The sequence below is a fragment of the Protopterus annectens genome, chromosome 1.part2 (genome assembly GCF_019279795.1).
Source record: "Protopterus annectens isolate FY-2018-M chromosome 1.part2, PAN1.0, whole genome shotgun sequence".
NCBI lineage: Eukaryota > Metazoa > Chordata > Ceratodontiformes > Protopteridae > Protopterus > Protopterus annectens.
The window spans coordinates 713,709,466-713,729,258 of record NC_056727.1 but is presented as its reverse complement, the minus strand read 5'-3'; the positions used below and the strand labels follow the sequence as shown (position 1 = coordinate 713,729,258).

Here is a 19,793-nt window from a genome sequence, read left to right as displayed (position 1 = left end):
CTTTCAAAACCTCTTCCACAGATCTTCTGTTGACTTTGCCTCCTCCTCCTCCAAATAATTCATTGTTTTCATAATCCAGTCAATTAGCTTGTCGAATGCCTTTGCTCCGACAGTTCCAGACGTACTTTTTCTCCTTCTTCTCACACCCCAAAACCATGCAGAGGCATGAGCCTTTTCCTTTCCTGGGTCTTCTACCCTATCCCCGTTCTGCTGTTGGGGGTTTATGTACGCCACTCTTTTCTTTCCTAATGAAGCTATTCCTAAATTAAATGCAGATCAAGTCCAGGATGTTTTCTTATCTTTGCTATCCAGCTCACTCTCTGTGCAAGACACTCATTTTTGGTACATCTAGTTGTTTCTTTCCCATTTCACTTAAAGTCATCTCAGATGTTCCCTCTGTTCAGCTATAATATTTTTGTTCTGTCCCACCACCCTGGCTTCCTTACTTTGTCTAGTACTAATAGAAACTTAGATAGAAAAAGTTAACATGAATGTTATTCAACAGCTAAAGAAAAGCAGGCACAAAGTAGAACACCCTCCTTGACTAAGAACTACAAACCTTGAAGATGCTGGTGGAGAAAATGGACATACTTTTTTAAAGACTGTACAAAGGCTTGCATCTAGATCTGTGCCAGATGGTTTACATTTTTATGGTGCATCAAGCTTCATTGCAAAACTTGCACCAGTGCATCTGGGTTAGATGGAGTTCATTTAGCCTTTCTATTTGTGACAGCTTACTGTAAATGTCTATTGTAAAATCATATCTTGTGCTTTAAGTCAGTAACAACCTTAAACCTGCAACCTAGCAAAATGCCAGGGACCACTATAACCATAAAGCATGTTTCTTTATTCCCAAAATGTATTCCTTGATTATATTCTCACTACATAAAAAGAAAATAAACAGGAACAATTGAGTACAATTCCTTATGATAGACCAGTATTGACTAATGTTTTACATGCTTGCATCATTTCATTGTATAAACAGCAGCCTCTTACCCTACTTCCTCATCTGTATAATTTATCCATCAACCATAATTTTATCCCCAAAATATGAAAAATTACTCTAGTTAAACCTCTCATAAAAATTCCTAAACCAGGCACTCGATCTCTGTGAGACTTCAGACCTATTTCCATTCTCCTTCATTTGGTAAAATACTTTAAAGCTTTTTTATTCGCCAATCTTTAACTTCCAGCAAAAAATCCTGTCCCTTTTTCAGATGAAGTCCTCCCTTCCCATCCTTACCTATGTGTTGACCCTAACCATTACCCTGTCTCTGCTGCTTAACCCCAACCCTACTTATCACCTTAGGAAACACTTTCCTAACATTATCACCATTCAAAGGGTGTCTGGTATTACTGTTAGCATTTTATTATTTCCAAGTATGAAAAGTAGAACATGCATTCCTTTTAATCAATTTTTAGTTAGTAAATTGATTTTTCAGTAAATGTGTTTGCCCGTGTGCAATGAATGATGAGGGTTGTGTTGATTTTTTTACACACTGATAAATTTAACTGTAATCATCCTCGATACATTTGCCTTAATTATATTTATGATCCTTTGTGTTTTTTATGTATATATTAGTTTTTCATGAGTTAAAACTGTTATTATAAAGTTGATATGATGAAGTCCATTTGGTGGACAAAAGTGCTTATCATAAATTAAAGCTGAGTTATTCCACAGACTAAGCTTCTTTGAATTTTTTTTCTTCACTACCTTCATAGAAGAGGAATTAATACCTAAAGATCTGGACTGTTTATTACTTTTGCTTAATGTTGTAATGTTTAAGTGTTTTTGTTTTTCATTTTTCACAAATAACAAGGAAGTGAAGTCAGTCCTTTACCTTATTGCTGGGGACAGATATCTCCTCACATCTCTGTTGTAGTTTTAAACTACATATCTTTGACTCAGAATTACATTCTTCTATCTGAATTTTTAGACATGACTACACTAATGGTGTGAGGCTGTGTAATGGTTAAGGTGTTTGCTTTACAGACATAAGGCACAGAGTTTGATTCTCACAGGGGAGTAATTGGCTAGGCTTAAAGTGGCCCACAAGGGCAGTTAGCCTAGTACTAACCTATGAACCTATGAACCTATGAAACAGTAGGAGGTGTCTTGATTTCAGGTAAAAACTCAATTACTTCATTTATGGGTAACAATCCACCACATGAAAGATGTAATGTAGAATGCTAAATAATTGCAATTACATTATCGCATAATATACAGCTCAACATTGCTTGGCACAATGTACACTCCAAGTCAGCCAATAGCCCACTATCTGCTATCTTAGACAGGTTTCAGACTAGCCATACCTCTGACCTAATCATCCTTAATGACTTTAACATGCACTGGATGTCACAAGCTGAGTCACTTCCAAAATACAACATTAAGACTCTGTTTTATTCACGATTAATCATTTTACCAACAGAAAATTATTCAAAAATAATATTTCAACATACTTTTGACTAGATACTGACCAAATACCCCACTAACTTTATGAACAGTGGACTAATTAAGCAATAACCCATGCCTGGGTGTGAGTAATGCTGGATTTACCCATGGTTGGTGTGGTTTGGTCATGAGGGCGAAGCCCGAGTGGCCAAACAAAGACAACTGTGGGTAAATCCAGCATTACCCACACCCAAAAGTGGGTTATTGCTATTATACAATGACATTATTTAAGAAAAAAATACTTACTTTTCTTAAATAATGGCATTGTATAATGTCTCTGTGTTGCCCTTCCACAGTTGTCCGGTATCCTGGGGCAGTTCTGATGTACTGCGCATGCATATGCTTATGCACTACATCAGAGCTGTGTGTAGAGGAAGCAATGGAGAAAGGAAGATCTCCGTTGCTTTTTTAAAGTTGTCTCGCTGTGTTAAATGAGTTAACATAGCGAGATATCTTTAAAAAAGCAACGGAGAATGGAAGATCTCCGTTCCCTTTTTTAAAGCTGTCTTGCTATGTTAAATGAGTTTAACATAGCGAGACAGCTTTAAAAAAAGCAACAGAGAAAGGAAGATTTCTGTTGCTTTTTTTTTAAGATATCTTAAAATATGTCTAAATATGGCTAAATGATATCTCCTTCAACAACCTAGTCCAAGCTGGTGATATCCATCCAAACCCTGGTCCTACATCCTTTATTAACAACACTCATCTCTTACCCTCTTCCTCCTATCTCAACACCCTAAAGATATTTACAATTAATGCACAAAGTCTAAACAACAAAGTACACCAATTTCAAGCTTGGTTAAGCCATAACCAACCAGATATCTTAGCCATCTCTGAAACCTGGCTCAAGCCCTTTATCTCCAGCTCTGTAATTCTGCCCCCAGGGTGTTCATTGTCTCAGAAATGACTGACTAAATAAAAAAGGTGGAGGCACTGCCCTAGTCTACTCTAACCTTCTTAATTCCCATCCAAATTCCAATTCCTCAATTCCAGAACACTGAACTAATTGCTGGAATTCTAAAACTAAATAAACATAAAAATATCTGTATCATTGCTCTATATATTTCACCTGGTAACAATATCTCTACACTCAAAAATATTCTCCTATGGGCCTCTACTGAAATTAACTATGAAACTTATATCCTTGGTGATGTGAATATTGACTGGAATAAAATCAATTGCCCCTCTCCCTCCCTATCCATTAACTTCTATAACTTCACTCAAATAATCCTCTCCATCACTCGACCTAACAAAATAAACTCTCCCGGATCCACTATAGATTGGATCCTAGTCTCAGATCCAAATAAAATGACCAGTTCTGGCACAATTCCTGATACCTTTAGCGACCACCTCTCAACCTTTATGCATCGCTCAACTAGTTCCTAACCACACCAGCAGCAATACATTCAAACTCGTAACCTCAGTAGGTTCAACCCAACTACTTTCTCAAATACTTTCGAACAAATGAACTGGCAAATTCTAAACATCCTTCCTCTTGAAATGGCTATAGAATATTTCAACTCTGTCTTCCCTGATACTTTAAATTCACTAGCCCCATTAAGAAACAAAAGGATAAAAACTAAAACTGCTCCTTGGCTATCCAAAGAGACAAAACAGATTATGCACCACAGAGACAAACTATGGAAGCTTTACCATTAACAATAAACTGGCCAATACCTTGCTCCAATATAAACAGCTCCACAGCCGTGCAAAATGACTAATCACCATAGACAAAAAATCCTACTATAACAAACTTCAGTTCAATAGCAATAAAAACCCCAAAACATTCTGGAACTCAATAAACTCACTCCTCAATCCAGGCTCCAAGAATAATCCCTGTCCTGACCCAAGTAAATCTGACCTCAAACTTGGCTCTGAATTTAACTCATTTTTCATAGAAACTATTACTACCCTCACCAAGACATTTCCCAATAATAACCCAACTGCTCTACACTCTCCCCCTTCTAACTCACCTCATCTAAAAAAAACTTTTGTCCAAACTTAAACCTTGCTCTAACACTCCTGACGATATTCCCTCTTCCTTCCTAAAATGTGCTGCTGATGGCATTGCTCTCCCAATCAGTATCATTATTAACTGATCCATAAAAGAATCATACGTCCCCAAACTCTGGCGCTCAGCTTATATTCTTCCTCTTCATAAAGGAGACAAAAATACCAGCATCTCAAACTCCCCCCCCCCCCATTGCTTTGCTCTCACCAATCTCCAAAATCCTAGAAAAAGGCATCCACCTCCAACTTATGCCTTTCCTGACCCAAAACAATCTTCTCACTCCTACCGAGCATGGCTTCCATCCAGGCCATAGCACAATAACTGCTTTACTCTCCTTCCTAGAAACTGTCAATCAAGCCCGAGATTCAGGCCACTTAGTTTATACTGTTTTACTTGATCTGTCTAAAGCATTTGATACTGTTTCCCACAAGCACCTTCTCTGTCATCTCTCAAACCTTAATCTTTCACATAATGCTTTATCCTGGTTATCCAGCTATCTATCAGACAGATCCCAGGCAGTCAAATGGAAGAACTCCATCTCTTCCTTCCTATCTACCCCAAATGGCGTACCACAGGAATCCATCCTTGGGCCAATGCTTTTTAACATCTTCATCAATAACTTTCACACTGCTATTCCTGATGCTAAAATCATTCAATATGCAGACGATTCAACCTTAGTCTGCTCTACCTCAAACCTCTCTGAATTGCTGACTAAAACCCAAACTGCCTTCTCAAAAACTGAAAACTGGATGCGCCAAAACCACCTCTCTCTCTCAATGCAAATAAATCAAAGATTCTACTATTCCCTCCCACAATGACCCTCTCCTATGATAAAAACAACTTCAAAGTCTATAGTCAAACCAGTTTATCTATAGAAGTGGTACCCTCTGCCAAACTACTTGGCATTACTGTAGATGAACACCTCAAGTTTGATATTCATATTCAACAAAATATTAAGAAAACCCACCAAAATCTAGGATTATAGGAATAATCGCTTTCTCTCCAACTCTACCAGACAAACTCTGGCCTTGACTTATCTTCTTCCTTCCTTATTATATGAAGACCCTCTCCTAACCAACCTGTACTCCTCTATCACCTCTAAACTAGAAACCTGCTACAACAAAATCTCTAAATTTGCCTCATAAAAATACCACCCATCACTGCTTAACCCTACAATCCCTGAATTGGCTTGAACTCCCAAACTACTTAGACTATCTCCAACTCACTACTGTATATAGACTCATATTTCACCCATCAAAATGTCCCACTCTAATTAACATTCTTCCCTGTTATACACCCAACAGAGCTCTCAGATCTGAAAATCAGAACTTAATTACTATCCATAAACCTAAATGTCCTGCTGGCCAACTTCTTCTATCTTTCTCACTAGGCAAAAAATGGAATTCCCTTCCCACCACACTAAGAACAATACGAAACTCAGTAAACTTAAAAACCCAACTATTCAAACACCTGTCCACTAAATGGAAATGTACCTGCCTTATCCCAACCTAATCAAAGGAGGTTCTCTCTCTCTGGTTCTATCTCTCTGGTTCCCAAGCTCTACAACTCTCATAGTTATCTTCCTATGAGCCTATCTAAGCTCTCAACAATTTCTATAGCTTCTCTCTAATGTTTCAACAACTCCTACAGCTACCCTCACACAGCCCAACCTTGTAAATATTATAAATAGCATTCTACTGTTGATGTGTGTCTGTAAAGCGTATTTACATTTTCTTAAAAGGTTTGTATGTAAACTGTTTCCACACCTAATACATATCTGTTTTCCTCAAATGCAACTGTATGATCCCTACCTTCAAGCTTAATGAATTTGATAACTATGCATGATATTGAATGCATTTGGGTAATTATTCTACATAATATTATCTTTAATATTAACGATCAGTTATATCTAAATTGTATAATGCATCTTGGAGCTTTTCTCCCCAGGCCTCCACTGAAAATGGGTCAGTTCGGCCCAGTGGACTTCCCCGGTAATCAAACTGCAAATAAATAAATAAATAAAATAAATAAATGTCGGTATGTTAAACAAGTTTAACATAGTGAGAATACAACAATGGAGCTGTTCCGTTCTCCATTGCTACCAAATACACAAAAAAATCAAGACTTATACTAATGGAAAAAGTCTGGGCGACTGGACCTTTTTCCATTAGTATAAGTCGGATTTACAACAGGCAAGTTGACCAATCAGCATGCACGTTTTGCAATATTAATGGAGGGGTCATTGTATAATAGCAAATTATCTTAGTGACCATAACTTAATATATGCCATTTGGCGGACAAATTTCTGTCTGCGATTGCAGGTACTCAAGATCTATTATGTGTCAGTTGGGAAACTTTCATATTTATCATACCACCTAGTGTGGTTATCGATTGCTTTAATTAAACCCTAATAACATTGCTTGACAAATATGCACCAGCTAGAACAGTCAGAATAAAACATTTCTATCATGGCTTTATAAAACTGTAAAAGAAATAATGGAAACCTAGAGACTCATTTTGGACATCCTACAAAATGAAAGGTAAACAAGACTTACTAATCAAACGTAAACAAGATTCCAGTACCTATCAACAATAGAAGAGGTTAGCAAAACCAAATTGCTATATAATTCATCATTATGAATATTCCATCTGCCTTCTGACATATATTTAGAATACTTTCAGTGAACTCAAATGATACATTTGAAAATCCGCTAGGAGGACCCAGTGATCAGGCCACTGCTAAGGTTTTTGCTGAATACTTGAAATTAATCACTGATAATTACTCCTTTACACAAAGTCATAACCCTCTAAAACATGCTACTTATTCAAAATTATCCTGTCTACCATCTCCTTTCAAAACAGTCACACTCTATAATATCAAAACAACTGTTGGGATATGTTAAATCAAAAGATCACTTTTCAATAGACAACCCTGTACCAGACTTCTTAAAACTAAAATCAAAGGTATATCCTCATCCCTGTGGCTGTGTGAACTGTAAAGACATGCAGGTAGGTGCATGTGGGTGTGCCTTCCATGAAGGTTGGGCGTCGGGCTGGCAACTTGGCACCATAAAAACCACTGCTGATCATTAGCAGACCGGATATCCACTGTGGTGACCCCTAACTAGGAAAAGACGAAAGGCAAAGATCCTCATACCGCCCATATTTACAGGAGTCTCAGTGAGGGTCACTTCCTAAGTGGAAATAGTTAAAGATTATTCCCCTATTTAAGTGAAATGAAAGGAACAAGTTCAGTAATTACAACTTAGTGTCACTCCTCCGGCCACTGTGTATGATAATTGAGAAAGTGGTACATTCTCAACTACTTCAATACCTAAGTTCAATAACCTAAGTATAGTATGCATAATGTTTCCATCCTGAACATGGTATAACAATTGGTAGATATTGTAAATGATATTTCATCAGAATGTGACAAAGGCAAGTTCATGGCTTTGATATAGTAGATCACAGCCTTCCTCTGCAAAGACTCCAAGTTGTAGGGTGTAGTCAATCAGTGATTAGCTGGTTCAAAAACTATTTGTTCAAAAAACACAGATTGTACTGGAAGACAGCAGTCTCCTTCAAATTCCATACCAACACTGGAGTGCCTCAGGGTAGCATTCTTGAACCACTCCTATTTATCACCTTTGCTAATAATATGTATCTCCATATAAGTAGTTTCTGATTATTTCAGTATGATGATCATTTCATTATCAGCAGTGTCTGTAATCTAGATATAATTACTGCTAATATACAGCAATCCATGAGTACTCTGTTATCATGGATTTGAGACTCAAAGGTAGTCCGTACAAGTACATGGGCATTATCAAAGATAACAAAGTATACTATTCAAGCATGTCAGCAACACGGATGTAGCCCTATCCTCAAAAGTGACCACTAGCAACTTCCTGCTCTTATCAATAAACTGGATTTGATGTCCTTTACTGATAGACCAAACCTAATTCATCTGACATTCACACACGACATTTGGAATTGCAATTGTCCCTCACTTTCCTCTTTCCTAATTAAGTACAATACTGAAAGACTTTTATGATCATCCAACAAAAACATTCATGTTGTGAGCAAAACTTTTTCTAAAACAGGTGACAAAGGCACTAGTCATTTCTTGCCACATCAATGGATGGGGAACAGTTAACTTTATATGTTTCAAAATCTTATATAAATAAATCTTTAATACACAGTTTACGGTGCAGTGGTGCAGCAGTTGCGTTGTCACCTCACAGCAAAAGTTCTCCGTTTTGATTCTTGGCCTGAGTGCCTTCTGTGTGGAGTCTGCATGTCCTGCCTGCATTCATGTGGGTTTCCTCCGGGTGCTCTGGTTTCCTCCCACATTACAAAGACATTTGCCTGGAGAGTTTCTACCTGGGCCTCTTCTGAAAATTGGCTCCATTCAAAGTCTGACTTTCCCTGTAAACCAATATTAAATAAATAAAAATAAATTATTACTTTGTTCAAAATATGGTGTGATGTAACTGTGTCTCTCTTTTCCCACCCTCATAGGTATCATACTTACTTAGGCTTCCTGTTAAAATGACCCCCCCTTTCTAACCCCCACATTATTCCTTCCTGTGCACTCATGACAGAAACTGTACAATCATCACACGTTTAAATTAATTTCCTCTCCACTCTGTTCCTTCCCTACCTTTCCACATCCTTTGTCTACCTATAAATATTTTATCTTACACTCTGTCCTCTCCTTCTCTTTACTCTCTTCTCTTTTATTTCATCTTCCATATCAGTATCATTTTACAACCATTAAGTCATTACTTACTGTTTTCCCTGCTTGTGAACACCATATGTATGTATCATAATGCCCATTCATGACTAGCTGGTTGTTGTTGCATTTCCAATATTGACCGCCATGTTGTAGCTGTACTTACAATTATACTTGTTATTGCTGAAATGGCTTATATAAGGTGATTATTATTCTTAACTATCCTTAGTTGTTTTGCATCTATATTGCAGCCATGATTCAGTTATATTGTATGTTTTTCTGGTCTCTTCTGGAAAGGGGTTCTGCTCAGTATGGTTAATCCATTAACAAAATTTAAATAAATAAATACAAGTTTGTTTGTTTTTCAGGCACTAACATCTTAGTGGTACTTGACACAACCATGGAAGACATTAACAAACTCCAAGTGAATTTCAAACATGCAGTGCTCCCCCATTTAAAGGAAGGCCTCACTGTTCTTGACACACTCACTAACAAGATACTCACTGTTGATCCTAACAACATGCAGAGTTGTCATGACAGCATAAGGACCCTAATTATCGAGGTGCTCAAACATGTCAGCCTTGCTGAAGAAAGTGGTAAGAAAGAGGTCGCAGTTATTGATGATAAGTGTATCAAGTTAAACATCCAAAGCAGCAACTTGAAGGAAGAACAAAGGTTAAAGGAAACAGAGTTAAAAAGTCATCAGTCTAAGCTAGAAAACTGGAGACAGATGGAAGATGCAAGTCAACGCAGATTGGGAGATGAAGAGCAACAACTTCATGAAATGCAAAAAAGAGCTGAAGAAAATAAAAAGAAAAGAGATGCTGGCATTGGCTTGATGTTTATTCCTATTATTGGTCCCATCATTGGTAATTATACATTTATGATCATTTTGAATGTAAAAATACAGTGCACTAATAGTTTAACCTAATGCACAACAATCATGCTGCATGAAAAAAATGCATTGTACAAATTATTAGTCAGTCACCACTAGAATTTTGTTACTGTGATATCGAGTAATTCTGATTGTTTAACATTTGAATCTCAACACTTATTGTTGTTACTTAAATTCACTTATAGGCCATTATTTATTGATATGCACGTGTGTGTGTGTGTGTGTGTGTGTGTGTGTGTGTGTGTGTGTGTGTGTGTGTGTGTGTGTGTGCGTGTGGGTGTGCATGTGTATGTGTATTTAGCAATGTGTTTGATTGTTTGTTTGTTTGTTTGTTTGTGTTACATTTTATAGACTGGGTTAGTCGAACTGCGATTGTGATTTATTTTCGGGGGACACCTTAGGCAGTATTCATACTGACTTGGAAAAATGTGGCCAGGGCACTGGGAAAATCCTCTGGAGCTTTTTTTTAGATAAGTGCCATGCAGTCTTTTACATCCCTCTGAGCTACTACTAATTCAAGGAAATGAGACCTCAGTTTAATGCCAACTCCAAAGGATAGCACCTCATGATTACAGCACCCCTTTAGGATCTCTGTAGTGACAGTAAAGGAAAATTAATTGAAGTACCTGGTGAGGGAAATTATACCACAATCTTCTGAACTTTCTGCATCAAAGGCAGGTGTAAAATGAATGTGATTGCTGCATGATATAATAATATAAATAGCAATAATTAATCTAAATAATATGATGCTATATTATATATGTACTCAGAACACGTCTCATTAAATTAAAGCAACAAAATGTTTTGTGCTGTATATTAAAATAATTGCATTTGCGAGTAATCACTTTGATATTATTGCTTAGAAATGAAAAAGAATTTATTGCTGTGCATACTTTCAACCATATTTATAACTGCATAGTGTAGGTTGTAAAATTTCAGACAAACAGAGATTCTAAGATGAACATATGTTTTAACAATTAATAGCTTTAATTTAATTAATTAATTTGTTAATGGGATAAGTGAAAAGTTCATCACGAACCCTTTCCAGCCATGACCTGAGTCAGAAGATCAATATTATCTTACAAATGGTATTTTAAATAAAAATCAGTCCACAGTTTTTGTACAACTCAGTTTCTGTTAACTTTTAGTCGCCCACTAGAGGTCATTTTTGCAAATAATCAAAAAACAATACGAGTATTTGACTCGCTCTACAGAAGTGGCCAGCTTTAATAACAGAGCCATTAGCAACTGCAAAACAATAATACAAGTACAAAAATAAAAAGACAAAATTTTAAGAAACAGTATTAAGTGTAAACAATAAAGCTCTCAAATCCTTGATAAAAATATGTCAAACATCTCATCCACAATCTTACAATACACAAATACAGGACTCTATAAACAGAAGTCTTCGGGATAATGGAAATGTAGTATTTACTTCCTTGATACACAGAGAGGAAACTGTCTCAAATCAAATAATGTGTCCCAAAAAACGCTGATACATTAATTAACAAGTATTTTTTTTTTCCATATCAGAAATGAAAGAAAACAAAGGAAAATGTCCACTCTGTTACAAAAAAAAAAAAGTAATAAAGCTAATTCATGGTACAAAACCTGCAGCTGAGCAAGAAATACTCTACCCTTTTATGGTAGAATGATCAGAGGGTTGTGATTTATATCTCCACATCTGTTATTCTGTCTCATATTCCTGTAATAACACTGAACTACTGTATTAAGTTCAGGCTAATCCTGTGGTATTTCCTTTTCATGGGATGTAAAGCCAAGGTTCCATGTGTGTCAGTTGGTGGTGGTGGTTCACAGGAATGTCTGTGGTCCAGCAATGCTTCTTGAAAAAGAATATAAGTTGAAAAGATTTTACTGAGAACACACATGAGTAACTTAAAGTATATAATGCCAGACATGTATTACACATTAAACGATTCAGAAGATGAGTAACATAAAATATGCATGGCACAGTGGTGCAGCAATTGCACTGTTACCTCATAGCAAGAGGTTCTTCACTTGATTCTCAACTGGGCACCTTCTGTGTGGAGTCTGCATGTCCTCCCTGCATTCATCTGTTTTTTTTCTGGGTGCTCTGGTTTCTTTCCACATTACAAAGACATGCACAAACAACAAAAAAATAAAAAAAATATATTTAGATCAGATCAAATAACAAAGGCCAGGTCATCAAATTTTTTATAACAAAACAATAAAACACTCTAGCGCCTCAGCTCTAAAAAGCCTTCAAGGAGTAAAAAGCACAAAATCAGCATCTACCCCTAAATACATAACTAATTAATCAAATAAAACAATTAAAACATCAAACAAATTCCATATACATTCTACATTTAAGCCAGCGGGAGTCAGAGTTACACACATTAAAATAAATAAAGCCTCTTTATATAATAATTTCTTTTTAATATATGAACATCTTTCATACACATTTATTTTTTCTAAAATCGTACCTCAGAGACCTACTGGGTCACTAGCATGGCGAAGTTTAAAATACATAACAAGAGGGCTTTCAGGTTTGCCATTTTTAATATCCCTGACTTGTTCTTCTAACCTAAGTTTGAAAGCCCTCTTGCTTTCCCCAATATAAAACATTCTGCATGGGCACTTCATGCATAAACAATGCATTCTTTGCAGCAGCAATATCTACCAATATGTATAACAAAACTCCATGAATACTGTCAAATGTCCTCACAATACTTCTACTGATACAATTATTACATGTAAAAGTTCCAACATTCTCAGACTGAATAATGAATTACCTATGGGCATTTTAATTTACTGTGAACTATTAAATGTTCAATATTACAACCCCTTTTATAGGAAAACATGGGGGTATTTCCTAACACATCTACAAAATCCTTATGTTTTTATAGGAAACCCTAATAATATTACAACATTGCACTTATCTGCATACATATTTTTATGTAACTTAGACTCTGTACCTCAACAATTATTCTGTATTTGGTACAAAGCTTCTTCCACCAAATGTTTATCATAACCTCTCTCTAAAAACATTGTAGCAGTATGCCAAGTATTTTAAACTTCACCATGCTAGTGATCCAGCGGGTGTCAGAGTTATGATTTTAGGAAAAAATAAATGTGTATGAAAGATGTTTGGATATTAAAAAGAAATTATTATAAAAAGAGGCTTTATTTATTTTAAAATTTGCAATTCTGACTCCTAGCGGCTTAAATGTAGACTGTAACTGGAGATTTTTGTTTGATGTTTTAATTGATTAATTGATTATGTAATTAGGAACTAATGCTTTTAATACTATTTAAGCTGTGTGATTTTGTGGTTTTTTTTACTCCTCAAAGGTTTTTTTGAGCCGAGGAGAGAGTGTTTAATTGTTTTGTTATAATAAATTTAGTGACCTGGCCTTTGTTCTGGAGCATTTTCCCCCAGGCCTCTGCTGAAAAGTGGCTCATTCTAAGTCGGACTTTCCCAGTAAACAAATGTTAAATAAAATAAATAAATATATAAAATCAAATATATGCTATACATGTTAAAATACTTAAATGATTTCAATGGTGTTCTTCCTTTTTTAACGACTTTTGCTTATCCAGCTTAAAGTTGTCATTCTGCATATTGCATTACAGTATGTCATGCCTCCCTGGGTCTACGTTATATCCTCGAAGAGGTTTTCCATCAAACACTTCTTCATCCACACATACTCAGTGAATGCATTAAACCATAAATGCTCACAACAGCAATTACATTCTCTGGGAAAGAAATTGCTTGGACAAAACAAAAACACACCAATTTAAACATACCAATGTGGGGAGCTGTGTCCCCCCACCCCTTAACTAAATATACCAACCCCGAGATCGCACTACAGTAGAGAAAACAGCAAACTAATAGTGATGGCCAAGCGATTTCTTTCCCAGGGAAAGAAATCACTGTTGTGAGCATTCGCGGTTTAGTGCATTAGCTGAGTATTTCTCGATGAAGAGGCATTCAATGTAATGCCTCTTTGAGGATGTAATATAGACCCCCCCTTATAATCAAGCAATAATCTCTAGCCACGTGCTATGTGTACTATAACTCCCTACTTTTTAAATAAACTAATTGTTTTAGTTGCAAAAATCATGCTAACTGTAGTAAATGCTATACCTCACTCATTATCCCTAACAGACCATAGACTGAAGGATGCCACCTGACAATAGTCCATCCATTACTTCTCTGTGCTTCTCATAGTTTTATTGCTATTATTTTTTTTTAATTCCCCCCACAGAACCAAGTCCGATGGCTGTTTTACCTAACTGGGCCATTCATTCCACAGCAGGTGCAGGCAGGAATTCCCAGGTTAGGTGACAGCCATATGACCCATTCAGTTCTTCCTGGGAATTCTAATCAGCTTATCCACAGTGTAGCAAGTGCAGGGTAGTAGGGATCAGGCTACCTTACTGGTCCTGTGGGGTGACCTACCCTGTCCCCTGACTAAGCACCCCCACAAGGTGACTCTTCCAAGCTCTGCTATGTACTGCCCTCCGATGGTAAGAATGCTTCTGCTTGCTGAATTCCCCTCGGCTTTCTGTGTGGCTTGTATAGGACAGCATCCACTCAGTAAACTCAGTATCCACAGGGTGTGAAAATGTTTTGTTTACCACAATGAGCTGCCCTTCATGTTTTCAAACTGAATTTGAGACCATTGTCCTTTCACCACTTGTTAAAATGATCTAACCCATGTTGGAACAATTGTGAATTAGTAGAAGATTGAATAACAACTTCCAAATTACAGTCACCTGCAAACTTGGATAACCATATACCAGGAGTCTAGGCCTGAAAGTCTGAAAAACAGGTGACAAATAGGAGAGATCCCAGTATTGAGGCCTGTAGTGCACTACTTGTAACTTTTTTGTTTCAGAAGGGGCACCTGTGTCTCTTATGACATGGTTTTGGTCAGACAATGGGCTATCTCTCCACAGCAGAGCATAAAGACTTATTATATAAGGATTGATAAGTCTGTAATTAACAACTGCATGGGGAGTAGTGTCAAACACTTTGGCTGAGTGCAGATATGCTGCATGCACTGCATAACTGTCATCTCCTGCTTCTATGATATCATGAAAGAAAGTAATTAGGTTAAAGAGACAAAACTTTCTTTTCGCAAAGTCAAGGTGATGAGGTCCAAGGGTTAACAGATTTCCAATGTCTAGATTACTGATGTCTAAGTTAATAAATTCCGTAACTTTCCAAATGAGGCTAGTTAGACTAATGGGTCTTTAGTTGCCAGGGTCCATGACTAGGCCACTCTTGTGTGATGGCATTGTAATGGTTGTTTTCCAGATTTCAGGAATGAAACCAGTGGAGAGGCTTAGATTACAGACATGAATTAAGAGCTCAGACAGGCTATATTTAAAACTGGTAATCAGACAACCTGTTATGTTATCAGGACACACTGATAATGTGTTCTTAGTTTCTGAGAAGGCTGAGAGGACTTGTTCCATAGTAATTAAAGGAGGAGGCTGGGAATCCGGAAACTGGAATACCTATAACTTTGTGAAGGAGTACAATTTGTACAAAATTTGTTGGCGAGGATATTAACTATTTCCTCTGAATCAGAGTGGGCAGTATTATTGTGGACTAACTGCAAACATCGTTGGATAATAGTTCTTATCTTCCTGACATGGTTAAAGAAAGATTTGCTGTTCTTTTTTATGTTAATGGCTATTTTAACTCATATTTAGCTTTGAGCTTTCTACTAGTTTCTTTGCCTACTGTTTTTACTAGTTTGCTTAAGTGTGCTCTTAAAGTAAATTGAATAAGACCTCTTGTAAACATTCAGCAATTTTGTTTTCTTGTTACATACTTTTTTAAATGTTCTCATTGCATTTGGAACAGACAGGGACTGTCTTCTCAATACAACTATTGAAAAGAAGCTGTCAGAGGCATAGACAATGGCTTCAGCAACAGGATCCATCAAAACATAATTTATTTAGATCGGCATTAAACAAAAAAGGTTTGCTTTTAAGAAGTCTCTAAACACAAAGGTGTTTCCAATAGAAGTGTCAGCACCTTTAAAGGAAAATATCACTGATTTATGCTCTAATTGAGGCTGATACATATGGAGTTGGGTTGCACGCCAAGGCTTACAGATACCCTGGTTGGAGTTAGCCTAGTATCTATCTGTGAACCTATATACATAGGGACATAATTGGGTAGGGTTGCATGGCTAGGCTTATAAAAGCCCTGCTGGGCATCACCATGGTATATAGCTAGGAACCTAAGTTGTGCAAGAAGTAGCCATATTTGTATGGATTAGATCAAGGATACTGAGGCTCTAGTAGGATTGTTAGTTATTGTTAGCATTGATATTGTCATTGAAGTATTAGGCATGCTGACCACTGGCAGTGTAAGTCACACAGCTTTTTGATGGATGATTGAAGTCTAATAGAAAGGTATTGGGATTAATGGGGATTTCTGCATCATAGAAAATAAGATTTTTGTGATTACAAGCTGTAGCTTAGCTCTAGTTCTCAGATACCATGGAACACTGAGCAATGAGCACTCTTAATGGTCAGTTTAGGTAGAGCATGTAACGTTTGAGATTTAAGAAGATACTCCTGCATTATGGTCATCATTTTCTTCTGTCCACAGCCTTTATGCAGACCAGAGATCCTAATGTTATTATGCTACCTTTTATTGATTATAAAGTCAATCATTCATCTTCTAGACAAGATATAGCAGAAAAAATAATTTGTTGCTTCATTTTCACCACTCAGAACTCAACATTATTTAGGAGTGACACCAGGTATCTTGCACAGTCTTTAGGGTTGGTTATAAATGCTTTTATATCAAAACCATCAGTCTAGAGAACCATCTAAAAACTTTCCACAGGAATTGAAAGCTGTTTATTCCAGGCTAAGGATATGCTCTCCGGTCATTGGCAGTAGTTGCAGATTATTCTAGTATTTTGTAATCTAGATTTGAGTTTTCCCAGAAGTTTCTTGGGTGATGCAAAATTATAATACCTCCGGTTTACTTGGTATCTGCTAAAATGAACAATGCTTTTCAAATGGAATTGAAAGCTTTAAGGTTACTGACAGTATGATGTGCAGAGAAGTTCACATGTTGAAAACAAACTGGAAAAAATGAATTATTGAAAAGGGAGTGAGACTGCACTGATTGATAATGAGCCCCTTTACACACCTAAGTTAACCTTGCAGGTAGTTGATGTAGTTTACATAAGTATGGGGGTATGGTTTAAGGGGTCTACCTGAGTACGCTGAAAGCAGAAAACACTGACAATGAGATAACCAACACCGGAAGATTGACAACAGAGAAGACAGATAGTTGAAAAGCCCGATGCTGAGAACACCAACATAATAAGGTAAGTGTGCGATAGGGATGGACGTTAGGGTCAGGGTGCGGGTAAGGTAAGTGTGTGATAGTGAGGGATGTTAGGGTTAGGGTGTGGGTTAGGTAAGTGTGCAATAGTGATGGACTTTAGGGTTTGGGGCAGATTAAGTGAGTTAGGGTTAGGTTGCAGGTAAGGTAAGTGTGCGATAGTGACGGACTTTAGGGTTAGTGGCAGATTAAGTGAATTAGGGTTAGGGTGAGGGTAAGGTAAGTGTGCGATAGTGACAGACTTAAGGGTTAGGGGTGGATTAAGTGAGTTAGGGTTAGGGTGCGGATAAGATAAGTGTGTGATAGTGACAGACTTAAGGGGTAGGGGTGGATTAAGTGAGTTAGGGTTAGGGTGCGGGTAAGGTACGTGTGCGATAGTGTCGGACCTTAGGGTTAGGGTTTGGGTTAAGGTTAGTGCATAGATGGTTATGTATGTAAGGTCTAGTGTAGGTTTGTAAGGTTTTTGGTGTGCTTGTGTTGTGTGTGTGTTTTTCGGAAAAGGTATTTGTTTTGTTGATTGTCGGGATTGTGGTTTGTCGGGCATGTGAAGTTTCATGTTTTTGAACTTTTGGTTTTGTCGTGTCGGTTATTTCGTTGTCAGTGTTTTGGTGTGTCGGCGTTATCAGGTAGACCCAGTTTAAGAACACTGTGCCCCTAAAATGTTTGCTTTTACAGCTGGGCCTCAGTCTTGAAGACTACTTTTTTGATGAGTAGTATATAAAATAATTTATCTATGGTATAACATGCTAGAGAAATGGGAACAAATTTTCTTGTTAATAGAACTGATTAATTTGTGAATAGCCTACACAAGCACTAAAATCAGGAAGTTAATTAATGTCATACTGCTACTGAATGTAAAATGGTTTTATCTTTGAAATGGACAATAAGGTAAAAAAAATACTGCTTTCAACTAGGGTTACCACCTGTCCCACTTTGCAAGGGACAGTCCCTCTTTGCGCAGTTGTGTCCTGACAAAAAATTAAAAAATGGCAAATGTCCTGAGATTTTAGGACAAAATAATTTCTATATATTATGTAATAGTTGCATAAAACAGTTATTCTGTATCTAAAATACCTAAATGTTATAAGAAACAGACTAAGCAACTAAAATGCTACAAGAATAAGCTTTTATTTAGGCAAAAAAGTTAGGTTCTATCCTTTGTACTGATATATGTCGGCCTGTAAAATCTGATGTTTGTCCCGAAAATGTCCCACTTTGGCCATTTGAAAAGGTGGCAACCCTACTTTCAACTTGACCTGGTCCACCTACTTTGGAGACTAAATATGGATGTCTGAAGAGCTTAAAGACATAGAAAACACTGCACTTAGTGCAAAATTTAGGTAGATAAATTAACACACACACAGATATAAATATGTACGTGTGTGTGTGTGTGTGTGTGTGTGTGTGTGTGTACATATATATATATATATATATATATATATATATATATATATATATATATATATATACGTTTGCTATCATTATGTCGACGTGCATTTGCACGGCTATGAAGTATTCGAACATCAGATGTTCGAATACTTCATTTTACGGCAGGTGACATGAGCGAAGGTTTGCATTGCGAATGAAATGTGCATTCGCAATTCTAACTTTCGGTCATGGGAGGGGATCGCGGTACAGTGCGGTTAGGGAAATGCATCCCTTTCCTCACTGTAGTGCGATCTCGGAGTTGGAATATTAAGTTAGGGGGCGCAGCCCCGGTGCATAACTGTGTGTTCGGTTAGGTAGGTAGGTGATTATGGGAAGGGTGGGCGTGCTGTGTATCGCCGTAAATGTCGCAAGTGACATTTTCGACAATACACCCTTGTTTTCGAGTTTACTATTATTCGAAAATGTTCATTTTCGATGCATAAATTCAAAAATAAAGACATTATTTATTTTTACTTTCGAATTTATGATAGTAAACCGTATATATATATATATATATATATATATATATATATTTACATATGTGTGTGTGTGTGTGTGTGTGTGTGTGTATATATATATGTGTATGTGTGTAATATATATATATATATATATATATATATATATATATATCTATATGTATATCAAACGAAAACAACCAAAGAGTGGTAAACCAGTAAAGATAACTGAGCCAGGATAGACCACACACAATGCCTTTAATGAAACTGGATAGGACCAACAAACAAAACAGTACTAAGCGCTTTCTCCCTTTACAATGTAGGGCATCTTCAGAGTAAAAGTGAACTGTTATAACATTCAAATACTTATATCATAGATAGTGCACGCCTCCAATGTAATTACCCAATCACCCTTTGCAACTCATTGATGGCACTGAGAAGTGTAGACATC

At 36.8% G+C, this 19,793-nt stretch overlaps 1 protein-coding gene across 1 annotated transcript in view; it reads left to right on the top strand.

The window, feature by feature from the left end:
• LOC122792479 overlaps window positions 1-19,793 on the top strand; it is a 210,503-nt gene that overhangs the window by 162,646 nt on the left and 28,064 nt on the right. The window contains exon 2 of the mRNA XM_044060253.1: window positions 9,567-10,067. Within this exon, the coding sequence (XP_043916188.1) occupies window positions 9,599-10,067 (469 nt within the window). The 5' untranslated portion in view covers window positions 9,567-9,598. The remainder of the gene's footprint in view (window positions 1-9,566; window positions 10,068-19,793) is intronic.